At 40.3% G+C, this 13,145-nt stretch overlaps 2 protein-coding genes across 2 annotated transcripts in view; one reads left to right on the top strand and one right to left on the bottom strand.

Moving 5' to 3' along the window:
- The window catches only part of LOC118245898 (N-acetylated-alpha-linked acidic dipeptidase 2-like), a 33,379-nt gene extending 24,799 nt beyond the window's left edge, over nt 1-8,580 (bottom strand). The window contains exons 1-6 of the mRNA XM_035542483.2: nt 8,499-8,580; nt 6,839-6,950; nt 4,304-4,490; nt 2,896-2,997; nt 1,941-2,066; nt 1,099-1,285 (exon numbers count right to left, since the gene is read on the bottom strand). Of these exons, the coding sequence (XP_035398376.1) occupies nt 1,099-1,285; nt 1,941-2,066; nt 2,896-2,997; nt 4,304-4,490; nt 6,839-6,950; nt 8,499-8,580 (796 nt within the window). The remainder of the gene's footprint in view (nt 1-1,098; nt 1,286-1,940; nt 2,067-2,895; nt 2,998-4,303; nt 4,491-6,838; nt 6,951-8,498) is intronic.
- CTSC (cathepsin C) overlaps nt 1-13,145 on the top strand; it is a 770,970-nt gene that overhangs the window by 62,342 nt on the left and 695,483 nt on the right. The gene's annotated exons all lie outside the window — the stretch shown is intronic.

A 13,145-nucleotide genomic window follows, 5' to 3' on the forward strand; every position in this document is an offset into this window, starting at 1 on the left:
GTGTGCTTGCAGCCCAGAAAGCCAACTGTATACTGGGCTGCATCAAAAGCAGTGTGGCCAGCAGGGTGAGGGAGGGGATTGTCCCCCTCTGCTCTGCTCTGTTCTTGTGAGACCCCACCTGGAGCCCTGCGTTCAGCCATGGGGCCCCCTGCACAAGATGGATACGGACCTGTTGGAGCAGGTCCAGAGGAGGACCACGAGGATGATCAGAGGGCTGGAGCACCTCTCCTGTGAAGACAGGCTGAGGGAGTTGGGGTTGTTCAGCCTGGAGAAGAGAAAGCTCTGGGGAGACCTTACAGCACCCTGCCAACCTGGTCTAGTGGGAGGTGCCCACATCTAGTGGGGGTTGGAACTGGATGATCTTCAAGGTCCCTTCCAATCCAAACCATTCTGTTACCCTATGATTTACCTACATTGCAGACATCCTGTTTTTTTTTTTTTCTATATAGTGATTTCTTATGCCTCCAGTAGTGGTCACGCAAGCCAGCAAGATTTACAGAACCACCCCTGCATTCCCATCCCATTGGCAGACAGAACTGGTAGGCGCCTTAGTTCAGGATTCCTACAAGGACAAGACAGGTATATGGTGCCAAGTTTCGAAAGACTCCAGGCTTCTCTTATTTTTATTACAGAAATTTTACTCCCTGTACAGAGAATCTTAAACTGTTTTTCTACTAGGAATTTAGGATCAGTAAGGAAACATACCTCCAAGCAATCCTATTACTCCTCTTTGATGACAGTCTATAATCTAGTTTAAACTGGTCCTCCTAAGAAACACGGAGATTTTAAAACACCTATAAATTCTCAGCCATTATCTACTGCTTTGCAGTCTGTAAAACTATACACGTCCTGTTTGTCTGAGAGCTATAAAGCAGACATCATACAAAGAGATTTTCCTAAAAACTTACTTTCCCTGCCTAGCTCAAATGCAACCACTTCAAAGAACATACAGATAGAACCCAAGCTGCAACAGGAAAATGAACAACTGCTAAAAGTCATTTTAAGTAGCTTTTCTCTTTGCATCTGTATCAGAAATACACAATAACTTCCAGCACCAGTTTAGAAAGTACTTGATGGCCCACGGTACAGGTATCTCACCTTTTGCAGGATAGCCTGGTGTCAGAGGGTCCCCAGCTCCATTCAGGTTTAACACATTCCCACGCTGGGCTCCGCCACCTGGAAGATTCCAGCCATCTGGATAGGGATCTACTCCTGGGGCACAGTAGTCAGCAGGGTCTGAATAAAGTATGATCCCTTGGGCTCCTGCTAATATGGCATTTTTAACCTGTAAAATTATTTGCCTTTAATTTTTTTTTAATGCAGTAATAACTCCAGATGTTGCGTTTTACTTCCATGGGGACATACTTTTAGAAGCTGTATACGTAGAAGAGTGAAAATGATCATAGACTAAGCAGAAGAACAAAGCACAGCAAAGCATGGTATATTCATTATTTGGGTCAGTCACAACTTTAGTCATAGCTCAAGGCTATGAGATAAAGCACAAGGCCTAACACTGAGGCACAAGAACCAACCATTATCCTCATTTTCCCACAATCACCAGTTTTGTTGGAGTTGATGTCTAAAGCCAAATGAGTAGTTATTCAATGTCTGTGCATCAGATTCCTTCTTGAATGCTTCTTCAAAATTCTGCAGCTTTGTGGATGAAAAGTAGTAAAAACCTTGGCTCTACAAACTAGAGTTCCCCAAAATTCGTTCCTCTTGCAAGAACTGCCTAAAATGTCAGTGTCAGGAGATTTATACATTTATCTGTTTTTATTGTTTTGAAAGTTATTCTTACAAGGTAGTTATGCTGGATACATTGCAGGCTTCCTTCTGCTCCTATGTTCCAACTTACAGCCCTCATTAACTCCCATTGGGTCTACTGCGATCAGCAACAGAAACAATGACCCGCGGAGGAAAAAATTAAACACAGCCCTTACTTTGTTTCCTCTGAAGATCTTCCCATATCTGGCAATGACGATCTTTCCTGTACAGTTAATTCCCATTTCACGCTCCAGCTTAAAAAAATCTTCAGTGCGGCCATAATTCACATATACCAGATCTGACTACATAGAATTGAAAATTGGTTTGATGACAACTGGTCATTCAACAAAATACCTCTTTTCCAAAATATGCAGTTTTATTCACTGTGTATGATATATTTTGTATTTCTACAAATAAGTTCCAGTACCCCTAAAAATAATAACTAAAGATTTCCATAGTATTATATAGGAAATCTTGGCTCAAACTGCTGGCCTTTCTATATTATCGAGGGCTTAACAGCAGCCCTATAAGCTGTGATTTCAAGCTACGACAACTTACTTTGCTAAACTGACAAATTTCTGTGGACATGAAAAGATAGTCCTATTCCCTGGATATACAAACACTCATCGTTATATAATTTTATTCATATATATATATAACGCAATATTGTCTCTGACTGATCCCTTCATGATGTATTATCAGACTAAGTGAGGGACTTTCGTAGCCTTTGAAGATATGTGCTTAATCCAAAATGTCTTCCAAACTGATTTATATATTGCTATTTCCATTTTAGACTTATGAAAATACTTTCCATGTGATTGAGTAACATGGAGTAATTTGAGATGTATGAAACATTTCCCTAAAGTTAAAAGCTTTTCATTTGTTTTGCAATTCAGATTTCTAGGAACTTTGAGAAACCTTTTTTTTTTTAATAGAACTCTAACCTTCCCACAACACGTGGCCTAGCTATGTTTTCCTTCACTTATAACAATGATTAATTAAAACTTCTACATGAAATATTTTGAGAAGTGGGAGAAATCTATTCCATCAAGTGTTTAACAAAATATGGATTCAGCTAATAATACTCTTTTTTCTTTTTTTCTTTTTTTTTTCTTTTTCTTTTTTTCTTACCTCTGGCATCCCTTGTGGTGAAAAAGCATTATATGGTGGCAGTATATCAGTAACATTTTCATATCCCCGAGGAGGTGGTTCAAATGATGATGTATTGAAAATCTATAAATAAATAACAAGTCTTTGGTCAATTACTGTACCTCCAGGCACAAGTTTGTACAATAAGTTGGGTTACTGCAAATGATATACTATTTTCCATAGATTGTCAGTGAAAAATAGAATGTTAACTAGCATGCATAACTTCAAACAAAAATCAGCTAAGGATACCTAGCTGATTTTTTGTAACAGAATGCAACTGTGCATACTTGTCAGAAGATGCTCATCTGTCACTGCCTGAACCTAAGCAAAGAAGTAGCTGAAAATTGCCAAGAGGTGGTGGCAATAAAAAGACACCTAATTTGTCCATGTCATTACAGGCATTTTTTTGTGATTACTCCCACTTGTATTATTACTCATGTCTTTACCCCTTTGGTAGTTACGCTCCAGTTAAATATGCAGCCCTTCATCACTGCCTATCTGTAACACTCATGTTGTCTCAGGGTTTACCTCTCCTCTTTGTCACCTTGTAAGATTCTAGTTCAGAAACTGTGTTAGGAAGTTTCTGAAAGAATTTCTCCATTCTTTTACCTCTAAGCTCATATCTTGCCTGAGCACATATTCCTCAGTTCCTACCAGGGCTCTCCATCCCTGCCTATGTGCTGTGATACTTCCCTAGCAGTTCCAGCTCCCCTCTTCACTTAGACTCCTTGGCAGATTGTACTTCTATTTCTTTGTTCCCCTGGGTCTAAAAAATGAAGAAGGTGGCTAAGGGCAGCATCTGTGTGACATTCCTTACCTCAGCACATTGTGGAAACAAAAAATGTACAGATATTCAAGCAGGCATTAGATAGGTACTTGGAAGAGAGAGATAATGCAGCTACTAACTGGTTAAATACTTGGAAAAGAGGTCTAATGAGGTTTCTTAAAGATACTCATTGAATCACATCCAGTGGACATCTGAGCTGAAAACACCCAGACACTGGAAGAATTATGCACATCAGACATTGTTCTTTGTTCCTAAACTTCCCTGAGCATCCACTTGGAGTTGTTTATAGAAACAGGATATTGGTCTAGACATATTCTTAATCTGAACCACTGTGGACGTTATTACACATTATGGCCTACAGGTGTCGAGTCCCTGCTTCTCCACACATCCTCCCTCTGCTGTATGAGGCACTGAGATTTCAGCCACTTGGCTCTGCTCTGCTGCAGTCTGGAAAATCACTTCTAAATTTGAGTTCCCTTTCCACTGGTATTTTTATCACATCATAAAGTTCAATGCTGGGATGAAGGGATGGGAAGACAGTGGAAGATGCTGTTTCTTTAAAGAAGTCTTACATAAACATAGTTTAATCATTAAAAAGATCACCTCATTGCCTTGATCATCAATTACTGAGATGTAGTTTGGCTGTGTTTCATTTGGGTAGGAAAGAAGCACATCATAATGAACAAGTTCTGCTGAATCCAATCCAAATTCCTTCCACTGGCCTTGAATTTGTTTAGCAAGAAGAAGATTCTGTTCAGTTCCTGCGAGGTGAGGCAACTTGGTAAAGGAGCTAGAACAAAACAGAAAGTCACTAGTAAGCAGTAAGTGCAGAGGAACACAACAACCAACTTGGATCAGCGTGTCCAAAGCTCATCTTCAAGCCATAAGCACAAAAAGTAGTTCTTATGGTTAAAGTGGGGGTTATATGCCATGATTATTTATCAGAGTCTGTATCAGGATAAGCACAAAATGTAGTCAGAAGAGAGGATCTTTCCTGAGGCCTTAAGATAAGTTTGCTCAGCTTTTCTCTTTGCATAGCAATAGCCGCATCTACACACTAGCAATGAAAATCAGCATCAAAGATATTCAGCAAAATATGAACGGTATGCAAGCAGTAGGAAGGCTACATATCCAGAAGGGACCTCTCCAAGTAAATTGTATGTTGTTGGTATAACATGTACTAATAAGGTTAACTTGAAAGTCATTATGTTAAATTATCTGAACATATTTGTTCTTTTTTTTTTCCCCTTAATCAAAAACCTAAATAACATAAATCTTCTTAACAACATTTACATTCAGATCAAATGCAAAACATAGTGGTGATAAATAGTCAGAAACAATATCCAGCCCTTCTGGACTGTCTACAAAAACTTGTCTACAATTTGCTTGGACAACTGAACAAACAAATTATGGTGAATGCAGATCAGCCAGTGGGGTACTAAGCACCACCTTTGGATTCCCAACAGGCAACTTGTTAATGGCTAATCAGTTGCCGTTAATAAATAATAACGAATACCATTGATTAGTACCACTTGAAATTGTCAGCTCAGACAATTTTCAACCCATCCAACAGCTTGTTTTTCAGTACACTCCTCCTTAGCTTCCAAATTAGAATGCTGCAGGAGATGACGCCCAAAGCCTTGATAAAGTCAAGGATGTTACGCCCACTCTAACATCTCCACTCATCCATATAACCAGTCATTTCCTCACTGAGCGCAGGCATGCTGGTCAGGCTGATCACATAAATAAACAGAAAATAAATGCTGACTGTTCCTAACTATCTCCATGTCTTCATGTTTCTGGAAACAGAGAAGCAACCTTTGCCAAATATATAATTTTTCTGCAGTTCCTGCTTTTTATTTGAATTAATAAAACAACAACAACAAACCACTATGAAGCATTTGGCCCACCATCAAAACAAGCAGACAAACTGGATGCCATTAACATCCTATGGCCAAGAAACTTCAACATAACTGCTGTCATCAACCTGTGTGTTGCCTGGACTCTCAAATATCATCTTCAGAAACCCACCAATCTACTGAGAGCAACAAATACAAAGTAAGATAAGGAAGTAAGATAAGGCCTGCAGACTTAAAAAGCTAATTGATGTTGGAAATGAAACCTTTTAGTTTTAGAATAAATGTACAGAAATCAAATTTGTCAATAAACCTTTGATGTTTATGATGTAGCTGCAGACTTACATTCTGAATACCAACACGTCACTAACCAGAGGTTATATTTGTTGACTTTTTGTGTGAAAATCTTTGACCCTTTGCAGAAGATATAAATATGCATGAGAATGATATATATATATATATTTCATTTCCAGTGAAATACAGAGCAAAACAAGAGGGTATTTCTATATCTTCAGCATTTTAGATGTTTTGAAGGAACTGCATGGATTCAGTACAGTGCAAAAAAGTATATTTAATAACCATTGCCACATGCAAGACTACCAAATATTCACACACAGTGTGTTTGAGACAGGGACCTTTACTTTCTGAGAAAGACAAGATGGTATAATGGGGTTTCAAGCACCCAATCAACAGCACATTATCCAATCTTGCCACGCTAAAGACATTATCAGTTGCAACTATAGATGCAATGGAGTGCCACGCAAACTTTGTAGCATTTTGAATATACACATTTTCTACTTAGACTAACTAGGCTATTAGTTGCTCAGACTGCAAGTTTAAGGAGACACCATGCAGGTTATTAATTAAATGTAATTAATAGCAATCACATTTTCCCAAATACAGTAACATCATCTCTGTCTGAGACTAAAGCAAAGTTCTTTTCTAATGTTAGAGCTTCATAGACTCACGACGAAAAAAAACAGTCATACTACTTGAAATCAAAACTATGGGATATCTTCATAAGGAAAAGGCATGATAAGCACTAGCAGCAATGCAGCTTGAGGGAAGTACAACCATGCTAAAAAGGCAGCTTCAAAAACGGGGGGAAAAGAAAAAGTGGGATCGTGAGTATCTCCTCTCCCCACGCAGCCTCTACAAACCGAACACTTCCAAAGCACCTTAACAGCTCTACTTTTAGAGGCTGTTTTTGGAGCTCATTTTATCACTTGCCGACTTTTGTGACTGATAAAATTATTCAGGAACCAAGATGTGTAGGGCTTACCGAAGGAATTGCTTGATGTTTTCAGCTTTCATTTCATCCACAAGTTTCTGTCTCACATTTTCATAGATGTCTGAAGTGCTGGGGGGGCTTTCATTTGGTTTTGTAAACCATCCTGAAATACATTTGGAAAGCTTCCCACTTAGCAAGAACCTCAGTCCTCCCATATTTGAGACAATGTGCAGCTTAAATACTGAACAGCCTCATAAAAAACAAGAGGATGAACAGGGCTTAGAGCACCCTCTGTCAGTGGCTGCTGACTCAGACATAGAAATGAAATAGAAAAGTAAAATATATGCAATTGAATGAAGCGCAAAAAACTGACATTATTAAAAGAGCACACCCTAAATTTCTGGTACATATATATATATATACATATATATTTAGGAAGATTCATGTCTCATTAATTTTAAACTTTAGTGTAAATTGTGAACTATCTGTTTGCAGTGGGAGAATTAAACTTCTGATACCCATAATTAATTTCCTTTAATTAATTTATACGGATATTAAAAAATAAAATCTGTGCATGAGCATATTCCAAGTGAAGGCCTAAGATTCAAAAGTCACTCTGTCAGCATTACAGTAATTACAAAATATGTGAAGGGCGGGGTTGGTCTGTTTAAAAGTTAAAGGAATAACATTAAGTGGGACCCTGGTTAGTTTTAAACAGTTGAAGATTTTTCAGCTGCCATAAATCTGAAAGGAGAGAAGATAACAAATGTATGAATTTGAAGAAATCATTTTACTATTACAGCTAGGAAATCCCAAACTGGGAAAACTGTCACCATAAATCAAAGTGTATGTACTGCCACGTGCACAATATATATAACTTGTTAGACATGGATGCAATTGTAGCAGCCCTCTGAACAGTCATACTGGATCAGAGCAAAGGTCCATCTTGCCCATTTGCCTGTTTCAGAGCATAGCCAAAAGATGATATTCAGGGAAATGTATAAGAATAGCACCAGAAATTTGCAGCTCAGGGTTCTCCTAAACAAAACTAATGCTTTGTGTATTTCATAGCCCTCGTGGAGTTTTCTTTCATGCTTGAGCCTTAAGTGAGTGCCGCAGCACAAGATTAAAAAGGACAGACACAGACATGCAATTTCAGGTTTAAAATCAAATGCTGCAAGTGACTGCAGAGAAGAATCTGATGTTCTGGTGAAGTGCACTATACATGATGGAAAATTCAGCAACTCCACTCCTGGCTGTCAGTCAAAACTCCTCCTCCCCTGCATTCTGTCCTTAATTTCTAAGATAGCAACTGAATAGGAGCATTTACGCAGACCTTCAGTAAAAATCAGGAAAGAAAAATGAAAAGAAAAAAAAAAAAGCTTTGAGATTTTGGGGTCACAAAAGTCTCAAACTCTTCCATTAACCTCTCCTCTTTGAATGTCTGACTGCCCATTATGGGAAGCTGTCAGATTACTGGGGCTCATCTTTTGCTGAAGCATGCAACTGCTGAATTCTTCTGAATCCCCACAGCCCCTAAATGCTAAAGAGAACAACCTCTCAGAAAAACAGTGCTGCAAGTGAGTGTTTTATAAGGTCCCTAAAAACGAGTAAAAGCTCCCTGATGGGGAATTAATCACAACGCGGGTCACGTATAAGTATCTGCAGCAGGCAAAGGCTGTGGGCTGAGCCCCAGGGGCTCTGTACTCACCCATGAGAAAGCCCAGCAAGAAGCAGCCCAGCAGCCCGGGGCAGCCCAGCCACGTGCGGACAGTGGCCCAGCTCCCGGCCATGTGGGCACCGCAAGTGGCAGGCAGATCTGCAGGCAGCGAAGAGGGCAGGCAAACAGCTGCCTTCCTCCCCCTCCTCTTCCTCCTCCTCCTCCCGCCCTCAGCCCCAGGGCTGCCCCTTGCTCCTGTGATCCTTGGCTCTGGCTCTGGTGCCAGCCCTAAGCCTGGGATGAGGATGTGATTTTTCGAAGTGCAATGCAACACTTCTGGTTTAGTCTCACCCCACAAGACAGCCTGTGTATCTTTGTAACAAAGAAACAGCTAGCCTGTGCTGCAAGCAATGCTCCACTACTAATTTCTACTCATTTCTAATTACCAAGACTTTCTGCTTTTGAAGGTTCCTGTTTTAAGCTTAATCACAATCAGTGGAAGTGGCCAAGAGACAAAATGGAGGAAAGGGAAAATTTGTTTCCTCTTTACTGAGGAAGCACTGAATTGTTCCCCCGAGTAACCTGTGGTTACGTTAATCCTTGGCAAGTGATAAATACTTAGAGCAGCTCAGAATACAATTCAGATTAGCCAATAGGGACACTTCCAGACGTCATCCACTTTTCAGCTCGGAAAAGTTGCAAAATAATTTCCTGTTTTTTTTTTTTTTTGTTTTTTTTTTAATTTTTTTAATTTGGATTACAAGGTTCTGCAGATCTAGTTTTGCCAGTCTAATTCCACCAAATCCATCAGTATCTCATGGCAAACGACACAACCTCAGCCCAAGGAAATGACAAGATGGTTCACACAAACTCATCATGGCCCTGCACATCTCTCCCTGCTGGTGGGTTCCTGCACATCACTGAAGCCAAGACTGATCTTTCTGAACTGAGGAGCTGCCCATGTGAGACCTCTGATGGGGATGAAGGCAGGAAAGCTTTTCTGGGAGCCCAGAGCCTTACCACAGAGGAGGCAGATCCTGTGAAAGAAATGGCAGTGCTCCAACTATCAAAATTTTCTCAGATAGACTGTGTTGATATGAAAATATTCAGAAACAGCTGGAAGGACCACTTAATGTCCCAATCACTTCACCAAGGATTTTCAGGAAGGCCAGAGATTAGAGAAGAAGAATTACACCACTTGGGTATTCTGCTCCAGCCAAAGCCACAGCCTTAAGAATAGGGCTGGATGTCTTTGTTCAAATGATAAGCACGTCTAGTTTTGTGATCTTTTTTTTCTTTTTTTCTGTCATTTCCCAACTGCTCAAAAACCATCACAAATTCTGAACAGCGAGGCCTTTTCACACCAACATCTCACTTGACATGTACAAACCAGATGGGAGTCCACCTACACAAATTATAAAGAATGAGCATATTGATGTATTATTAGCATTTATATAGCACCACAGGTGTAGGACTGGCACATAATAGACAGTAAAGTGACAAGGGCTTTTGGAGATTAATGCCTAAATTAGACCTCACATGATGGTAACATCAGTGGGGGAAGAGGGTAAGAATAGCAACACTGAGGCAGTATAAAGTGTATTTATTTCTACACCTACATCTTTTTAAAGTGATAATGGCATCAGCAATACTGAAGTTGAACCAGGCATCTCATGTTTAACACTGCAGTAACCAAGTGGTTTCTACCATTTAAGATAGAGCCCTAATATTATTACTTGTTAGGTGTGGCATATTCTTACACACCATGGATTGGCCACTAGTGGAATATCTCATGTTCCTTTTAAATGCAAGAATAAATCTATACCTTGAATTAGCTTGGTATGCTGTGGAGGCCAGTGTAAGGAGAGGCATTGCTACACAAGATATTCTGTTGTCTCGCCTGGATCATATCTATTTTACATACATTTATTTGAAATTGTTTGCCGATACATTGCGAGGGCATACCTGAACTATCTCATCTACACACTTACTGGGAAGATGAGAAAAAAACATATAAAAGCTAAATAAATCCCATTCATTCAGGAGAAACAGAATCTTGGCCTGATAACAGAGTTTATAACTGCTGCTGGCTTCTTTCTTGGAAGGGGGAACAGGGTGCAGCAACCTAGACTGTTCTTAGAGTATGCAGAGACAGCAGCTAAAACAAAGTTTTTCAAAAGGGAGAGAGGATAAAGCTACCCCCTCCTATACCCACTTTGATTTTCTTTGGTGCCTAAGCTGGAAGAGGGGGTTCTCTTTAGCATTTTTGCTGCTCATTTCTTATCCCCTCATCCCCCTCATTTTCTGTTTCTTTGCCTCTCCTACTTTCTCCCCTTTGCTGGTACTACCAGTTCTAAGACATGCACCATAACAAATGCAGCATCTATCCGGCATGTTCACTGCTTCCTGAGGCATGCCCCGAGTAACCCACAACACACATTACCAAACCACAAAGCCAAAGTCGTAGTGCCATGTCTTACATATGCTGAAGCTCCTCAGAATAACTGAAGCCAGGGAAAAATGAGCCTGACCCAGTGAAAGCTGAGGTACAGCGTGCCTAGAATGGAAAAGCACATCTGTGAGGAGGTGGAAGAAGCTGCTCCAAACCAAAGCACATCTCGCTGCTACTGAGCATCTCAGCAGCCAAGGCATGAGCTCAGAGCTATAAAGATGAACAGTATCCCATGAGGCTCATGTCTCTGAGTGACTTCCTGACCAAATCAAACATCTATCAACTATCTTATTCTTTTACGTGGGGCTTTTCCTGCTAGAATTAAGGTATTATCAGTGTGAGACACTGCTATGACTGCTTATCTGATAATAGTTGTAACTATATAGTAAGATAATAGTAACTTTAGCCTAAGGTTAACTGAAGCTCAAACTTGGGGCTGATGGGAGATACAACTGATCCTAGGTAGTCATAAAGCTTATGCATGTCAAGTAATGGAAAGATTACTAAGAAAAGAGATCCCTTTTCTCAGGCCAGGCAGCCTAACTACCAAAAAGACCCAAAGCAGAGACAAACTCGTGAACACACAGTACTTCTTCAAGCTACTAGCACTTCTACAGCTAGCAAGAAAACTCTCGGTAACTGTATGGACTTTGTATTGAGCTCGGGAATGGTGAGAATGACTTGTGCTGAGAGTGAAAATGCAAGTAGGGTTCATCTGAAGCTGGGAAGAACTTGTGGATAGGTACATACGCTGTCAGTTAAAAACAACAACAGAAAACAAAACCAAAACAACAAAAAAAAACTTTGGTAAAATAGCAAAGCTCCAAAAATGGCAAGGATATACATACCAGATTCAAAATTAGCACACATTTGTGTATTGAATGCATAACAATGCTATGCAGCCAACTAGCAAAACCAGCACAGTATATAAGACTATATAATACACAGAACAAATGCCACGGCTTGTAATTAGTGGGCAGTTGTAGCTGCTTGGCCACTGGGACCCAGAGGTTAATATGAGCAGCTACTTGATCTGTTGTTTGAATAAAGGTTGAACTTGTGGCTTGAAAGATCAAAGGGCCCTGCTTTGTGGGGAAGGCAGATCTTGCAAGCAAAAAGGCAACAGGGGAATGCTCAACTGCAATTTCAAATCAGCGGTTTCCTTCTGGCTCTGCCAGTTTCACAGTCTACCCAGAAGTCTCTCGTGGCTTCTGCAGTCCATCTGACTCTCAGATTAAAAGGGCAGTGGAGTCTGATGCCTTGAGTGGGAGTCTCTGCTGTCCTGAACTTCAGAAGCCCCTTATCAGATTCCAGCTAAAATGAAGTTTACATTGCTGGCAGCTAAGTTCAGCTTGCAAACTTTGACCCTTTCTTCTACAAGAGGATGTACCCAGTGAGGCAGAGAGTAAAGGACTGTACATTGAGCACAAACCAAAGGATATCTTCCAGCAGGCATAAACTGAAACAAGATCTGTCTGGATTTAAGGATGAGCTTTTCCATCAAGAGGGCAGTGAAGCACTGGTGCATGTTGCACAAACAGGCTATGCAGTCTCCATCCTTGGAGTTCTTCAAGACCAGACCAGCTAAATAAAGCCCTGTGCAACCGGGTCTGCCTTCAGAGCTGACCCTGCTTTGAACAGGAGTTTGAGCTAGAGACATCGTAATTTCTCTTCCAGCCTGAATTACCCTATGATCCTATGATTGAATGACAATTCTTCTATTCATCCCAATCCCCTGCCCTCAGGAGCTGCTGTCAGTCAGGTGACAGAATACAATTTATGTACACTTTGACTCCAGCTGTTAAGTGTTGGCTATTCTGCTCCATCACGCTGTTGTCTGTGGTCCAGCAGCAAACTTCAAACAGCTTATGTATGTAGAGATGAGCACTCATCTCAAAGATCTTGACTACCAGTGACGGCTCTGTCTTAGCTGAGCTACCACTTGAAGATCTGTGGTGACAGCATCCTAATTCAGAAATGATGTTGCCAGGTCAACAGAATTACCAGCCAAAACAACATTGATATTGCTTGTTTCATGACAGCGAGGATATATTTTAATACGAGTATAGGTTCGACTTTTCCAACACTCGGGTATGCACACCTTCATTTTATTTGATTTACCCAGTGCACAGAATGGTTATTGTATGGAGCTCTTTGGAAAATTCTGGCAGCATTCTCTTTGATTGTAAGAAGTATGTTCTTAAAAAAAAAATAGCATTGCTTTTTTATTTCTCTTAACAATGCAG

Source organism: Cygnus atratus, chromosome 1 (genome assembly GCF_013377495.2).
Source record: "Cygnus atratus isolate AKBS03 ecotype Queensland, Australia chromosome 1, CAtr_DNAZoo_HiC_assembly, whole genome shotgun sequence".
Taxonomy (NCBI): Eukaryota; Metazoa; Chordata; class Aves; order Anseriformes; family Anatidae; genus Cygnus; species Cygnus atratus.